Genomic DNA, 12,985 nt, shown 5'->3' with positions numbered 1-12,985 from the left:
GGCTTTGTTGCTTCTGAGCTTGATGGCCGCTTGATTACCTTCAAGCCTTTAAGACCCCAGACGCTATACTTTTTGATAGCTGGGCACCAAGCTGATCTCTTTTTACCTCTTTTTTTCCCCGCCATCTTTCATGGCAATTCTAAACCTTCTATTTCACTTCAGTGTGGGCCATCTCCTCTAATGGTCCACGAGCCACTCAAGCAGTTTGGGAAGCCTTGTCAGTGTTAGGTCTGACATCCCTACAGTGTGCTTCCACATCAATAAACTTTCCTTTTCCAGCCTCTGTTCCATTTCTCTTGATACGCCCCCCTCAGTATCAAGTCCCATAAGCACTCTCTCAGGCCCTACTTGCAAATGTTTGATTAGGTTCTACAATTTATGGGTACTCTTTCTTTCTTCCTTGTACAAATTATCAATGTATTAATTCTCAGTTACAAATCCACCCTTCATTGTCCTGTTTGTAATATTAGATCCTGACTCTACACAAATTTCTCCTTTACTAACTGGCACGATGTTGAGCTTTGTCAGTAGATGGTGCTAGAGGGGCACTGTAAAAGCAAGAGGCTTCTCTTCCTAGTTCATGTGCTTTTCTTGTTGCTCCTGCAGCTGGCTCTATTGGAGAATGTGCTACACACCCAGTGACACTCATACCTAGCTAGTTTCTGCAGCATCCCTTCAAGGGGCTTCCAATCTGGTTTGAAGTCCCTCCAGCCAGCTTCCCAGCAGGTTGCAGTAGATCCCCATGGGCAACTTCCCCATGAATTACACAGGTGCCCCAGTCAGCTGTACCTTGTAGATGGTTCCTTGTTTGCCAGACTTCATCTATAGCAGCTCAGTAAGCTTCATGGCAATACAGTGAACTATATCCATACCCGCTCTGTGGTAGTTATGTAATCTATTGTCAACTTGCAGCCATTAAGAGGGAAGGAGTGGAGTTTAACCTGTCAATCAGGTCACAGCTTGATGACTTCATTTGGAGGCTCTAAGGCAGCAGTTCTCAACCTGTGGGTCACGTCCCCTTTGGGGGTCAAATGACCCTTTCACAGGGGTTGCTCCATTCATAACAGTAGCAAAATTACAGTTATGAAGTAGCAAGAGAAATAATTTTATGGTTGGGGGGTCACCACAACATGAGGAACTGTATTAAAGGGTCACGGCATTAGGAAGGTTAGGACCACTTGTCTTAGAGGGTAAATAGCTCGCTGGAGGCGGGACACTCACTCACTCCCTGTAAGACATTCCTGTTGACAAGCAGTTGGAACAATGCTGACGGCAGCCAGAGCCTTGGAGCTGGAGGAGCTAGGTGGAGAACCACACCAGTGCTAAGATGCTTCCACAGCCACTGGATCCACAAGACTTTCCACACATTGGCCTGCGATCATCCTGCACTTGGCGTCATTTCATTTGAGTCTGAAGAGGAATCTATAGGCTGGTGCTAGGCATATGGGCTAATACTGGATTTATGGACTTGATCTGGACTGGACTGGGATGTTTTTCAATATATAATTGCTCTTACATACAAAGTTTTCTTATACACGAGTGTCCCTGGATTTTTTTCTCTAGTCAACCCAGACTAACACACTCTCCAAGGAGGCCAGAATCTCAGCCATGAGGGTAGTGCTTCTTCCAAAGATAGCCCTCCTCTCTTTACTTTACCTCAGTCTGACTGAGTAATTAGCTGCTCCCAATATCTGTTATTCCTGTGTTAAGACTTTTGGTGAATTGTAATACTTAATATTTTTATAAGCTCTCCCTATTCAGGTTACTATATGGTTTTTGTTTTTAATTGGACTATCTCCTATCCTCCCTGAGCTGACCCAGTAACTCTTTGTCTGGTTATGTTGTGAATTAATGGTCAAGAGAGGAGGTGTGACAGATCCTGAGGGAGCTTGTTCTTATGTTTCAAGACAGTTGTCTCTGCATTGTTTCCCTACAAGAGGGGAGCACTGGCCTACCAGAGGAGCAGACCACTTCTGCAGTTCCAGAGCCTTCAGGTGTCTGATGAATCTAGATTTGAAGGCATCAACCCAAATGTTCCCATCTCCTTTTCATGGTCTGGTCCTCTTCTTTCTGATCAAGGTCCTGACCTTGAGGAAGCAGACATTCCAGGGTTGAGAACTCCTCCATTTTCTGTGAAGCTCTGCAATTTTCAGGATTAAGTCTCAGGGCCTGTGGTGGCAGTTAATGATTCTCTTTGTAGGCTGCCAAGAAAACCCTCTGGCCCTCACATTTAGCCTTTAATTGCTGAGTAATCATCCTCAGTCATTATCTTTTTCCAAAGGATCTATTGTCCCCACTGATAGCTACTGAATTCCACTGTCTTCCAATGCCCTGTCCTTTTCGAATACTCAGTACATTGTCCCAGCAGTGCTACTGCTTCTACTTTACACCAGACCATCCACCCTAGTGAAAGTTTGAACTGCAATGCTGCCATCTGCCAGAGACTATCAGTATGCCACTTACAACCTGTAATGAAGTCATCATTGTCCGCCAGCCTGGGGGTTATGCAACTCCAAACACCAAGTCTACTTTTTCAGACCACTCCAGGCAGCAGATCAGTTCCCTGGGAATCACTCTCGGATTTGTGAGCAAAAAGTTTACTGGAGTGCCTTGGGGGGTGGGGAGGTGGGAATAAAGGACTGGGTTGAGAGGGAAATTTGGATGCGATGTGGTTGCAACAAAGATTTTGTTATTGTTATGAGGGACCATCAAGTTGCTTCCAACTCATAACGACCCCACGCACAACTGAACAAAACATTGCCAGGTCCTGAGCCACCCTCACAATTGTTCCTATGCTTGAGCCCATTATTGCAGCCATTGTGTCCGTCCATCTCCTTAATGGCCTTTTTTTTTTGCTGCCCCTCTACTTTATCAAACATGATGTCCTTCTCCAGGGACTGGTTTCTCCTGACAACATATTCAAAGTATGTAAGACAGATGAAGTCTTGCCATCCTTGCCTCTAAAGGGCTGGGCTGGCTATTATTCTCCGAGGACAAATTTGTCCTTATGACAGCCCATGATAATTTTAATATGCTTGCCTGCACAATTCAAACGCACCAAATCTTCCTTATTCAGTCTTCCTTATTCAATGTCGAACTTTCACACGCATTTTAGGAAACTGAAAATATGGCTTGGGTCAGGTGCACCTTAGGGCTCAAAGTAACATCCTTCCTTTTAAATATTCTAAAGAGGTCTTGTGCAGATTTACCCAATGCAATGTGTTGTTTGATCTCTTGACTGCTACTTCCATGAGCATTGACTGTGGATCCAAGCATGACAAAATACTTTACAACTTCAATTTTTTCTCCATTTATCATGATGATACCTATTGGTCTAGTTGTGAGGATTTGGATCTTTACTTCGAGTTGTTATCCATACGTGAAGGCTACAATCCTATTTGGCTGTCCTCATCAAAGCCAGCTGGTGCAGCCAGATTAATTCCTTTTGATTCCTTTCTATTCTTCTTTATTAGCATCTCTGTCAGCTTTATGTAGAAGATATCACAGCTATCATGACTTGTACATCTAGGGGTTCTGAGAAGATGTTAGAGAATTCTATTCATTGCTTTCATGGATCTGCAACCTTTATTAGTGTGAGATGATATCTTTTAAATCAAATAATCCAACCTAAAATATTTGCTTACTGTGATCAAGACATCATCAAGCAAAAACATAACACAGAAAACTGAGTTACATATGGATTAAACGCAGTGAAAATGTTTACTTCCCAATCTCAGTACTCAGTTAACAGAAAGCAGGCCTTGAAAAATACTTAATGATGCCACCATGCAGAACTGGAATGAAGGGCAGACAGAAAAGAGTAAGGGTGAAGACAGAGACGTGTCAGGTATTTGGAAGCTGCAGTCAAACCTGAATGGAGCATAAAATAAAGGCGGGAAAACAGTGGAACGTAGAATGAAAAAAGACTGAAGCCAGATCATTCTGGAGGCGCTGATGTCGTTTAGAAATCGGTTTTACAGAGACAGGGACAAACACTGAGTGAATTACAGAAATGATGACTAAAAAAAGACCCAAGTGGCAAAACACACTGAAGGCAAACAAAAGTTGAGAAACTGTAATGGATTGAATTGTCCCCAACCCCCCACCCCTCAAAAAGGTTGTAAATTATAAATCTACATCTGTTTAAAAGCAAAGATATCGCTTTGAAAACGTTTTTTTTTCCCCTCCCCCTCCCTGTGCTTGACTCGCGGTATGGTATTTTCAATAGTCTCATGCATATAACTGGGCAAGTTAGACCAAATAATTGGTACCTTTGAATTATAAAGTTGGGTGGTCTCTTTGCCCTTTATAGTGTCCTCGAATTATCACCAAAGCTTTATGTGGCTACGTACTCTTTTGTTAAAGGGGTTAAGTCTGTGTCTCATGAACCTAACCAAAGACCACAGCAGGAAACAGCCTGAACCAAAGGGATCATAAAGAACAAGAGAACAGCCTGTTTCTTGGAATTCTTCAGGCAGGAAATAGACCAAAGGAATTACATCCACTGTCCTCCAAGAAAAGTAAAAATCCTCTCTGCAGCAGAGCCCAGAAGGCCAACACCCAGTGTCTGGGTTACTGCCCAAGTGGGCTCAAAGAACAGATTATTTTCAATCTTGAGAGCTATTGTAAATTGACCTATGTTTTAGACTTGCTTGATACCCATTATTCCATCTTTCTTGCCAATTTCAACCAATTGTAATGAAATTATCTACCCGTTCTGCCATTGTACTTCCAAACAGGTGACTGAAGTCTAGGTTTCATAGGTTCAGAGGAATTTTGTCCAGGATGGAATTTGATTAGTGGTTCCCAAAGTGGGTAATACCGCCCTGTGGGAGTAAGGCACTGGAACTATCTATGGGGGAGGGGGTGCCAAACCAGATACCTGCACTTTATCCCACATTATGGGATATTGTACAAAAACTAGGGGAGCACCAATTTTTTTCTTTTCCTGAAAAGGGAGTGGTAGGCCAAGTAAATTTGGGAACCTTTGATTTAGATGATTCAGAAATAAGTCCTTTGAATATGTTGTCTGAGGTTGATGTGCTGCGATGGGGTGAAGAAATTTTACATGTGGCAAAGATATCAATTTTGGGAGGCCAAAGGGTAAAATGTTATGAATTACATGTTCCCAAAATATTATAAACCCTAACTTCTATGCCTCTGGTTATAATCCCATTTTGGAATGGATTTTATGAATGAGGCAGGATTAATGTAGCATGTATCTTGAATCAAAAGATACAAGAGATCAAAAAGGCAAACAACAGAAATGGGGGGAAGGGATGTGAAACCAAATTAGACTGCCTGGGAGCAGCAGCTCGAGGAAAGGACCTTCTTCCAGAGTGAACAGGGTTCCTTCCTTGAGAGGCAGCACCCTAAATTCAACTTCTAGCCCGTTAATAGTGACCAAATGTCTCTTAAAAGTCACCCACCCATGATATTTGTTATAGCAGCACTATGAACTGAGAGACAATTTAAAATTCCCACATAAAAAAAAAATCTGTTTAAGTGGAAACAGATGAGACCCTAAGTGAAAGTGACAATGGGGGCTGAAATCTTAAGTCTCTGCAAGTAACTGAATGAGCATAAGGATTTTGAATTTGATATGGTAGAAATAGAATCCACATATTCCTCATTAGAATACACAATCACAAAGATACTCAGTTTTACTTTCTCATACCTGTCCCTGAACTGACAGAGACTTCAAGAAGGAATGGGAGTAAAATTAACATTTCACATCACTGAAAGGGATTTGAATGTATATTTACCTTAAGGGGTCTTAGGCCCCTAAGGGTAATGTTTGTAAAAATTTCTACTACACTTGATTTAGCCAAAAGGCTGAGAAGCGATTGTAAAATTTTTGGTATTAGTGGAAAATACCACATTTACCTTTAAGCTCTAAGAAGATAAAATGAAAAAGAATCCTAGCAAGTCTTTACTAAAAAAATTTATTTCTATAGACATGGAAGGAGGATGGGAGCCTTGGTGGGTTACACACTGGGCTCCTAACTGAAAGGTCACTAGTTCAGAACCACCAGCTGCTCCATGGAAGGAAATGAAGCTTTCTACTCCCAGTTACAATCTCAGAAACCCACAGGCACAGTTCTACCCTGTCTTGTAAGATCAGAGTTGGAATCAACTTGATAGCAATGAGTTGGAGTTATTACTTTTTAGTATAGGTACTGATATAAATAAAAAACATACACTAATAAATAAGTACTCAATCATATGTATAAGCCTAGCACCAGATCAAACGAAGTCCCTAAAATGACCCTGAAAACCCAGAGACTTTCAACATTACTAAGTAAAACTGAACCTTTGAGTCTGGTGGACTCAATTTTGGTTACAGTCCTCTGGTGTATGAATGAAAGAAAAGGGCGAGGTAGTAGTAACAAAAGACTCAGCATCAGTGGCTTCCAAAAAGGGCATTTATTTCTCTCATGTTCTGAAGTGAGCTGTCCCAGTCAACGGTGCAGTTGGGTTTCATGAAGTCACTTGGGAAACTGCCTCTGGTCTCTTCCAGCATGTTGCTCCACAATCTTCTACAACACTGTCATCATTCACAAGGACCTCGTTTCAGGTTCCAGCTGACAGAAAAGCAGTAGAGGAGGCAAGTCTACTTTCCGCAGGCCTAGCTTGGAAATGGCACACACCTACCGATAAGAATGTGACCATGTGGTCACACCTGAATGCAATGAGTCTGAGACGCAGTCTGATGGGGTGGCTGAGAAGGAAACAATGAATGTTGCTGTGGTGGACAAGTCATTTCTGCCAAAAATGTCTTGGGAACAATAGAAAATGTTGGTCATTGGGATGTAGGTGCCATAAAAGACAGAAGAATGGTCACCTTTAAGTGAGGAGAGATTTATCACTGAGAAGGAAACTTTGAGGTAGTAGCAATTTAAGTAGTTACATGGGCATTCACAGCAAAAGGATTTTTAAATAAGGAGCTATGTTTGTTGCAAAATGATATTATCAGGGAAGGGTCAGTCTAATCTTTACTGGATTTTAATTTTAAGATAGTTCAGTCTAACAGATAAAAAATTAGGCTTCAAAATTATATGTAGCTGTTTTCATATTCCTTGGGTTTACAAAAGCAAGTATTTGTATTTTATGTATTGCCATTACATTTTTGTTTTCAATTACAATATTTATTCGATATGAAGCAAGCTTTTAAAATTAAAATTCAGATTTATAATACTTTACTTATAGGAAAGAAAAGTATCATAAAAGTCTAGGAATCAATCAGTCTTGAGCTGTTCATCACCAACAAATAAGCCAATAACAATGCAACGTTAATTCAGACTCACATGAAATATAAAGAAAACTGGTGGGAGTTTATGGGGGTCAGACTCTTAGGTGGTCTGCTTCCAGGTATTCACACTTTTGAGAAATCCCCTCTTCAGTATGAGAATTTAACGAATAGCTTCTAAGCAACAAACACAGCAAAGGCAATAGGATGGAGGTGTGTAATCACATAAAACGAATGTCAGCCTTACTTAGACACTTACTGGCTTTGAAAGAGCAAGCTGCCAATGGAGAGGACCGTGAGGAAAGGAAGTGAGGAAAGCTGAAGCAACAGCCAGCAACACATGGAGGTCCTCTGTCCAAAAGCATGCAAAAATACTGAATTCTGCCAGCAATCAGGTCAACTTGGAAGCAAATCCTTCCACATTTCGAGTCTCAGAGGAGATCATCCCTGGCAGAAACTTTGATTGTAGTCTGGCCTGACACACAAAGTGTTGTTTCAAGTCACTAACTTTGTAGTGGAGGAGCCCTGCTGGTGCCCTGGTTAAGCTCTTGGCTGCAAACCCAAAAGCCAGAGTTCATATCCATCAGCAGCTCCATGGGAGAAAGGTGTGGCCGTCTGCTTCCATAGAGATGGAGCCTACAGAGCAATTCTACTCTGTCCTACAGGGTCACTCTCCATCTCAAATGACTGGATGGCAATGTCTTTAGTGGTTTTTTGTTGTTGCTGCTGTTATTTGAAAACCGTAGCATTGCTGTTATGCCGCAAACCTGGCGGAAAAGTAATGTTATCTTTCCCCCTATCTTCTGAGTAATATTTACTAAAACTAGGGTTTTAAGAGCTAGTTCAAGAACACAACTAGAGCTGACATCAAATGGGCTGACTGCCATAAGAGTGGTTCTCAAGAGCGACCCATATTGTAGCCTCCAGTGGCATTTCATTATTCTTAATACAGTATAAGCTTATGAAGGGAAGTACACTCCTGCCTCTGAAGTATCACTTGTTCTTTACTTTAGAAAGCTAAGTATACAGAGTCAAGGACAAAGCTCTTTCACCTTTGATTATTATCTTAACTATGATGTTGAATATTTAGCTTTAATATCACCTCCATTCTCTCCAAAATATTATCAAGGTTAGTAGTCCACACCCAAAAATGCTTACTGGTTTATTTACTAGTGATGTCTTCTGTAATAAGACATATAATCATAGATACCTAAATGTGCCAAGATGAAAATGTTAAATGTTACTATATCTTAATCAACAAATAGCATTTATAATAGCTTTTGCTTAATACTTATTTACTTCACCTAAAATAAAATTTTACTTAATTGTGTTTCATTCCCCTTACTATGTAAGAAAAGAGACATTAAAAATTTAAACTGTTCCTGGAGTTCCAAACATTACAGCTACGTTTTTAAACATGTCACGCACTGCCTTTTCTATTATAATATCACCTTCTGCCATAAACTAGGAGCCCTGGTGGCATTGTCAGGTAAACACTAGACCACTGGGTGGAATCTACCAGCCACTCTGCAGGAGAAAGATGCAGCTGTCTGCTCCTTTAAGTACTTAGAGCTTCAGAAACCATATATATGGTCAACATAAGTTGTAATAAACTCAATGGCAGTGATTAATGTCATAAACACCTATGTGTACAAATGCACGGATCTTTGTCACATAAAGCTTGTATTTCTACTACGACATATATTATCAAAACACTTCTCTTGTCCACTATACACAGCAGAAACCTAACTAAGTTCAAGTTCAATGACTTGAGGGCCAAAATTAAAAGACCATAAAAAGTCCATCTCTAGGCATCAAAGAACAAAAAATCATATTGTGAATGAGGGGGAGTGCAGATTGGGGACCCAAAGCCCAACTGAAGGCAACTGACATCCCCTTACAGAAGGGTTGCGGGGAGGAGACGAGCCAGTCAGGATGCAGTGTAGCAACGATGAAGCATACAACTTTCCTCTAGTTCTTAAATGCTTCCTCCCCGCCACTATCATGATCCCAATTCTACCTTACAAATCCGGCTAGACAAGAGGATGTACACTGGTACAGATAGGAACTGAAAACACAGGGAATCCAGGACCGAGGATCCCTTCAGGACCAGTGCTGAGAATGGAGGGAAGGCCGGGTAGAAAGGGGGAACAGATTACAAGGATCTACATATAACCTCCTCCCTGGGGGACGGACAACAGAAAAGTGGGTGAAGGGAGATGTCGGATAGTGTAAGACATGACAAAATAATAACATAAATTATCAAGGGTTCATGAAGGAGGCAGGGAGTGGGGAGAGGAAAAGTGAGGAGCTGATACTGAGCTCAAGTAGAAAGCAAATGTTTTGAGAATGATGAGGGCAATAAATGTACAAATGTGCTTGACACAATGGGTGTATGTATGGATTGTGATAAGAATTGTGTGAGCCCCCAGTAAAATGATTTTTTTTAAAAAGTCCATCTCTTTTGAGGATACTTAAATACATAATACAGATTGTAAGGAAATCCCTGGAAATTCAGTAAGCAGCTCAAAGAGCACAGAACCAGGAAAGGGGGCATTATAAAGGGAGGCTGAGTTTCATTTATTTGTAGGCATGGAATTTTCCTACAAAGTTCTAGACTGGAAAGTAAAAAAAAAAAGAAAAAAAATATTTTTTATTAAGTAAGGTTCCAGTTAAAACATACACAGGTTTATTCCACAGCATGGTCAAGCATACTGTCTGTGAATGGCTACCGACAAGTTCTCTCAGTAATGCACTGTCTTAATCTCCTGAGGCTGCCTCAAAAAACAAAAAAAAGATCCAAACAGTGGCTTCCGAAGGGATGTGCAGGGCCAGTTATATTCTAGGCAGAGAGATCGGTCAGCTCAGGTTCTAGTAACTGGTTTATGGAATTCCAAAGGTAAACTTGATAGATTTTCTTGAAGGAAAATCAGAGGGACTTAGTAGGAAGAAATTTTCAGAAAATTAAAAACCACATTGGTGAGAAAAGGTCTGAAAAGCTGCGCCAGATTTTTTTCTATGATGACACAACTTACTTGTTCACTCTTTAAGGGAACCAAGCGCTGTCCTAGGAGAACTTTTCATTGGGAAACCTTACTCCATCCACCCAACAGCCTTGATCTTGTACCTTCAAACGTTTTGTTCCCAAGATAAAACAAACATATTTAAAAAGATACACTGCTTAGGATCCGGGGAGGTGCCAAAACGGTTTGGCTGTGGTATCAAGAAAAGAACACAGGATTCTTCAGCAAGGGTTAGAGGTGGAAAAGGAACTGTGCAGACTTAGATGGAGGATCTATTGAGAAACAACAGCTTCACAATTTCGATAATTTTATTTAATAAAGGTTTCTATTCTTGTGTCGAGAAACAGTAACTTCAGATTCTTGGTATTTTTGTTTAATAAAGGTTTCTATCCTTTTGTAGCTATACTTTTCTACTTATCCTTGTTTGGAAAAGTTTTGTGACATTTTCAACTCTTAGAATGAACATTCAAGGTAACAAAACCCAGCAAAGTTCATAAAAAATTACTCACTCTTTTCACTCTCTGTCAAATTCTCAGAATCCACTAAGTGAACTGAGTGCATAGCAGACATAATCTTCTGAGCAACACTGGAGAGTGGAGGCTGACAGAGCTCAAAGCCTACAAATGCCTCATTATTGTCCATTTTCATAAAATCCTAAATGTAAGATAAATGCCCACATATTAATTTTGAGACTTGAAAATAGGAAGCACTAGTTATTTGAAAAACTTATGCACTGTAGCCTTAAAAAAAAAAAGAAAAGAATACACTAATAACCACCACAGTAAATTTGTATCAATTACCCCATAGTAAAGAACAGTACAGAAAAAAAGCTAAGACTCAATTCAAACATTATATTAAACAAGCAGAAAACTAAAAAACATATTTCAGGGAAACCAATTTTGAAGTGTGTACTCTCTCCCAATATTATGGAGATTTGAAAAATGGCTGTTACTAGTCTTCAAATATATAAATCTAAACATACAAAAATTATTTATAGCTGACTTGGGGAACTAGGATAGATACACACACTCATCATACCACTCAGCTACTGGCCCCTGGCTGAAAGTTCCAAACCAAAGTCACTGCCATCTAGCCGATTCTGATTCGTACAGGACAGAGTAGAACTGTAGCTGTGGGTTTCTGAGACTATAAATCTATACAGGAGTACAGAGCCTCGTCTTTCTCCCACAGAGTAACTGCTGGTTTCAAGTTGCTGACTTTGAGGTTAGCAGCCCAACCTATAGCCTAAACCACTAGGACTAAGCTGAAGGTCCAGTAGGGGCTAAAACACATTACCAAGCATATAGTCATATAGCTAACATATTCGACACGAAACTGAATTTGCTACCATGAGCAAAGAAACCAGGCACGATAGTTTTCCATATTATCTGAGGAAAGAAAAAGTAAAAGTATATTCTCCATCAGCAGGTAAAATAGAAAAAAAAGCCACTCAAGTGAGAAGCAGCTGACAGTAAAATCTTACACATTTATTGCTATAAAATTGCCAAGTATATTAATACCTAATTAATATAAAATTTTAAATGATGTATAAATACAGTTAGAAAAAACATTTTTGTTCAATGGCTAAGGAAATCAACAGGGCTCGCTGTTAGGCTAATTCTGAATATAAATAAAAAGAAACACACTCAATGCCATTGAGTTGATTCTGACTCATAACCATCCCATAGGACATCGTAGATCTGCTCCTTGTTTACAAGACTCTTTATAGATGAAAGCAGTTCCATAAAGACCACCTAAAATATACTTTTAGATTGGAATTCCCTGGTAAATGCAGGAATATGTTTTAAAAGACTGTCTTCGCTTTCTTCTTTAAGGTTCACGTTTAATACCATCATGTCTAAATTGGACTTCAGGAAGCATTTGAAACAATAACTGGTAAATAAGCTACTTTTAATTACTTTATACCAACATCAAGTGTTTTCTAATTGCTCAAATACTATGGTAGTCTCCTAAAAGAAACACAAGCCAATGTTTGCTTTGTCATTTCAAAGAAACTGAATAAAAGAGCATCACACATCCTTTTAGCAATTCCTCCGGGGAATTGTTTCATTTGGAGGCCACGTATGGTGCTAGTCACAGTAAGTTAATTGTCTTGCACAAGTTTGGAGTGCCCAGGACCTTATGCCTAAAAAGGACAATGGCCAGTGGAGTCCTGATTTTCTTCATGCTTTAAGTAGAAGCATTAATTAATACAGCCTCAAATTTTGTAGCTGGGAATTATGGGGAAAGAAAGTTGGAGGGGTAGAATTTTACTTTATAATCAGATACAAAGAAACCTGTCATGCCACATCTTAAGGCCTACAGATTTAACAATGCCAGCACAAACTTGTAAAACTATCTTCAGTATCTAAACAGCAGAAAATTTCTATTTCCCTCTACACACACGGGGGGAAAAGGGGGGAAAGGAGAGGTATTAACTAATTTTAAAATATTTACATTATATAATAGTTTTTTTCTTGTAGATAAAAAATTACTATGACTAAGCAGCTCACCCACTAAGTGCCACCAAGCAAATGTTCAAGTCATAAAAAGTCTGAAACTGAACAAACATGTTCTATTGGGGAACAAAACAATCGGATATAATACTATAGTTCATTAAATAAAATGTTCCTTTGACCTTGAATTTAAAAATTGAGTGGTGTTGGACAGAATGTATTCTTATAGGTAAAACATTAAAACATGACATTCCAAA

At 39.8% G+C, this 12,985-nt stretch overlaps 1 protein-coding gene across 1 annotated transcript in view; it reads right to left on the bottom strand.

The window, feature by feature from the left end:
* Positions 1-11,407, bottom strand: part of POLN (DNA polymerase nu) — a 200,207-nt gene extending 188,800 nt beyond the window's left edge. Inside the window, exon 1 of the mRNA XM_004715106.3 lies at positions 10,782-11,407. Within this exon, the coding sequence (XP_004715163.3) occupies positions 10,782-10,920 (139 nt within the window). The 5' untranslated portion in view covers positions 10,921-11,407. The remainder of the gene's footprint in view (positions 1-10,781) is intronic.
* Between the last annotated feature and the right edge of the window lie 1,578 nt (positions 11,408-12,985).

Source organism: Echinops telfairi, unplaced genomic scaffold (genome assembly GCF_000313985.2).
Source record: "Echinops telfairi isolate 266 unplaced genomic scaffold, ASM31398v2 ScPeMD7_28;HRSCAF=97, whole genome shotgun sequence".
Classification (NCBI taxonomy): domain Eukaryota; kingdom Metazoa; phylum Chordata; class Mammalia; order Afrosoricida; family Tenrecidae; genus Echinops; species Echinops telfairi.
The sequence above is the reverse complement of the archived record's forward strand: the minus strand, read 5'-3'. Positions and strand labels throughout refer to the sequence as shown.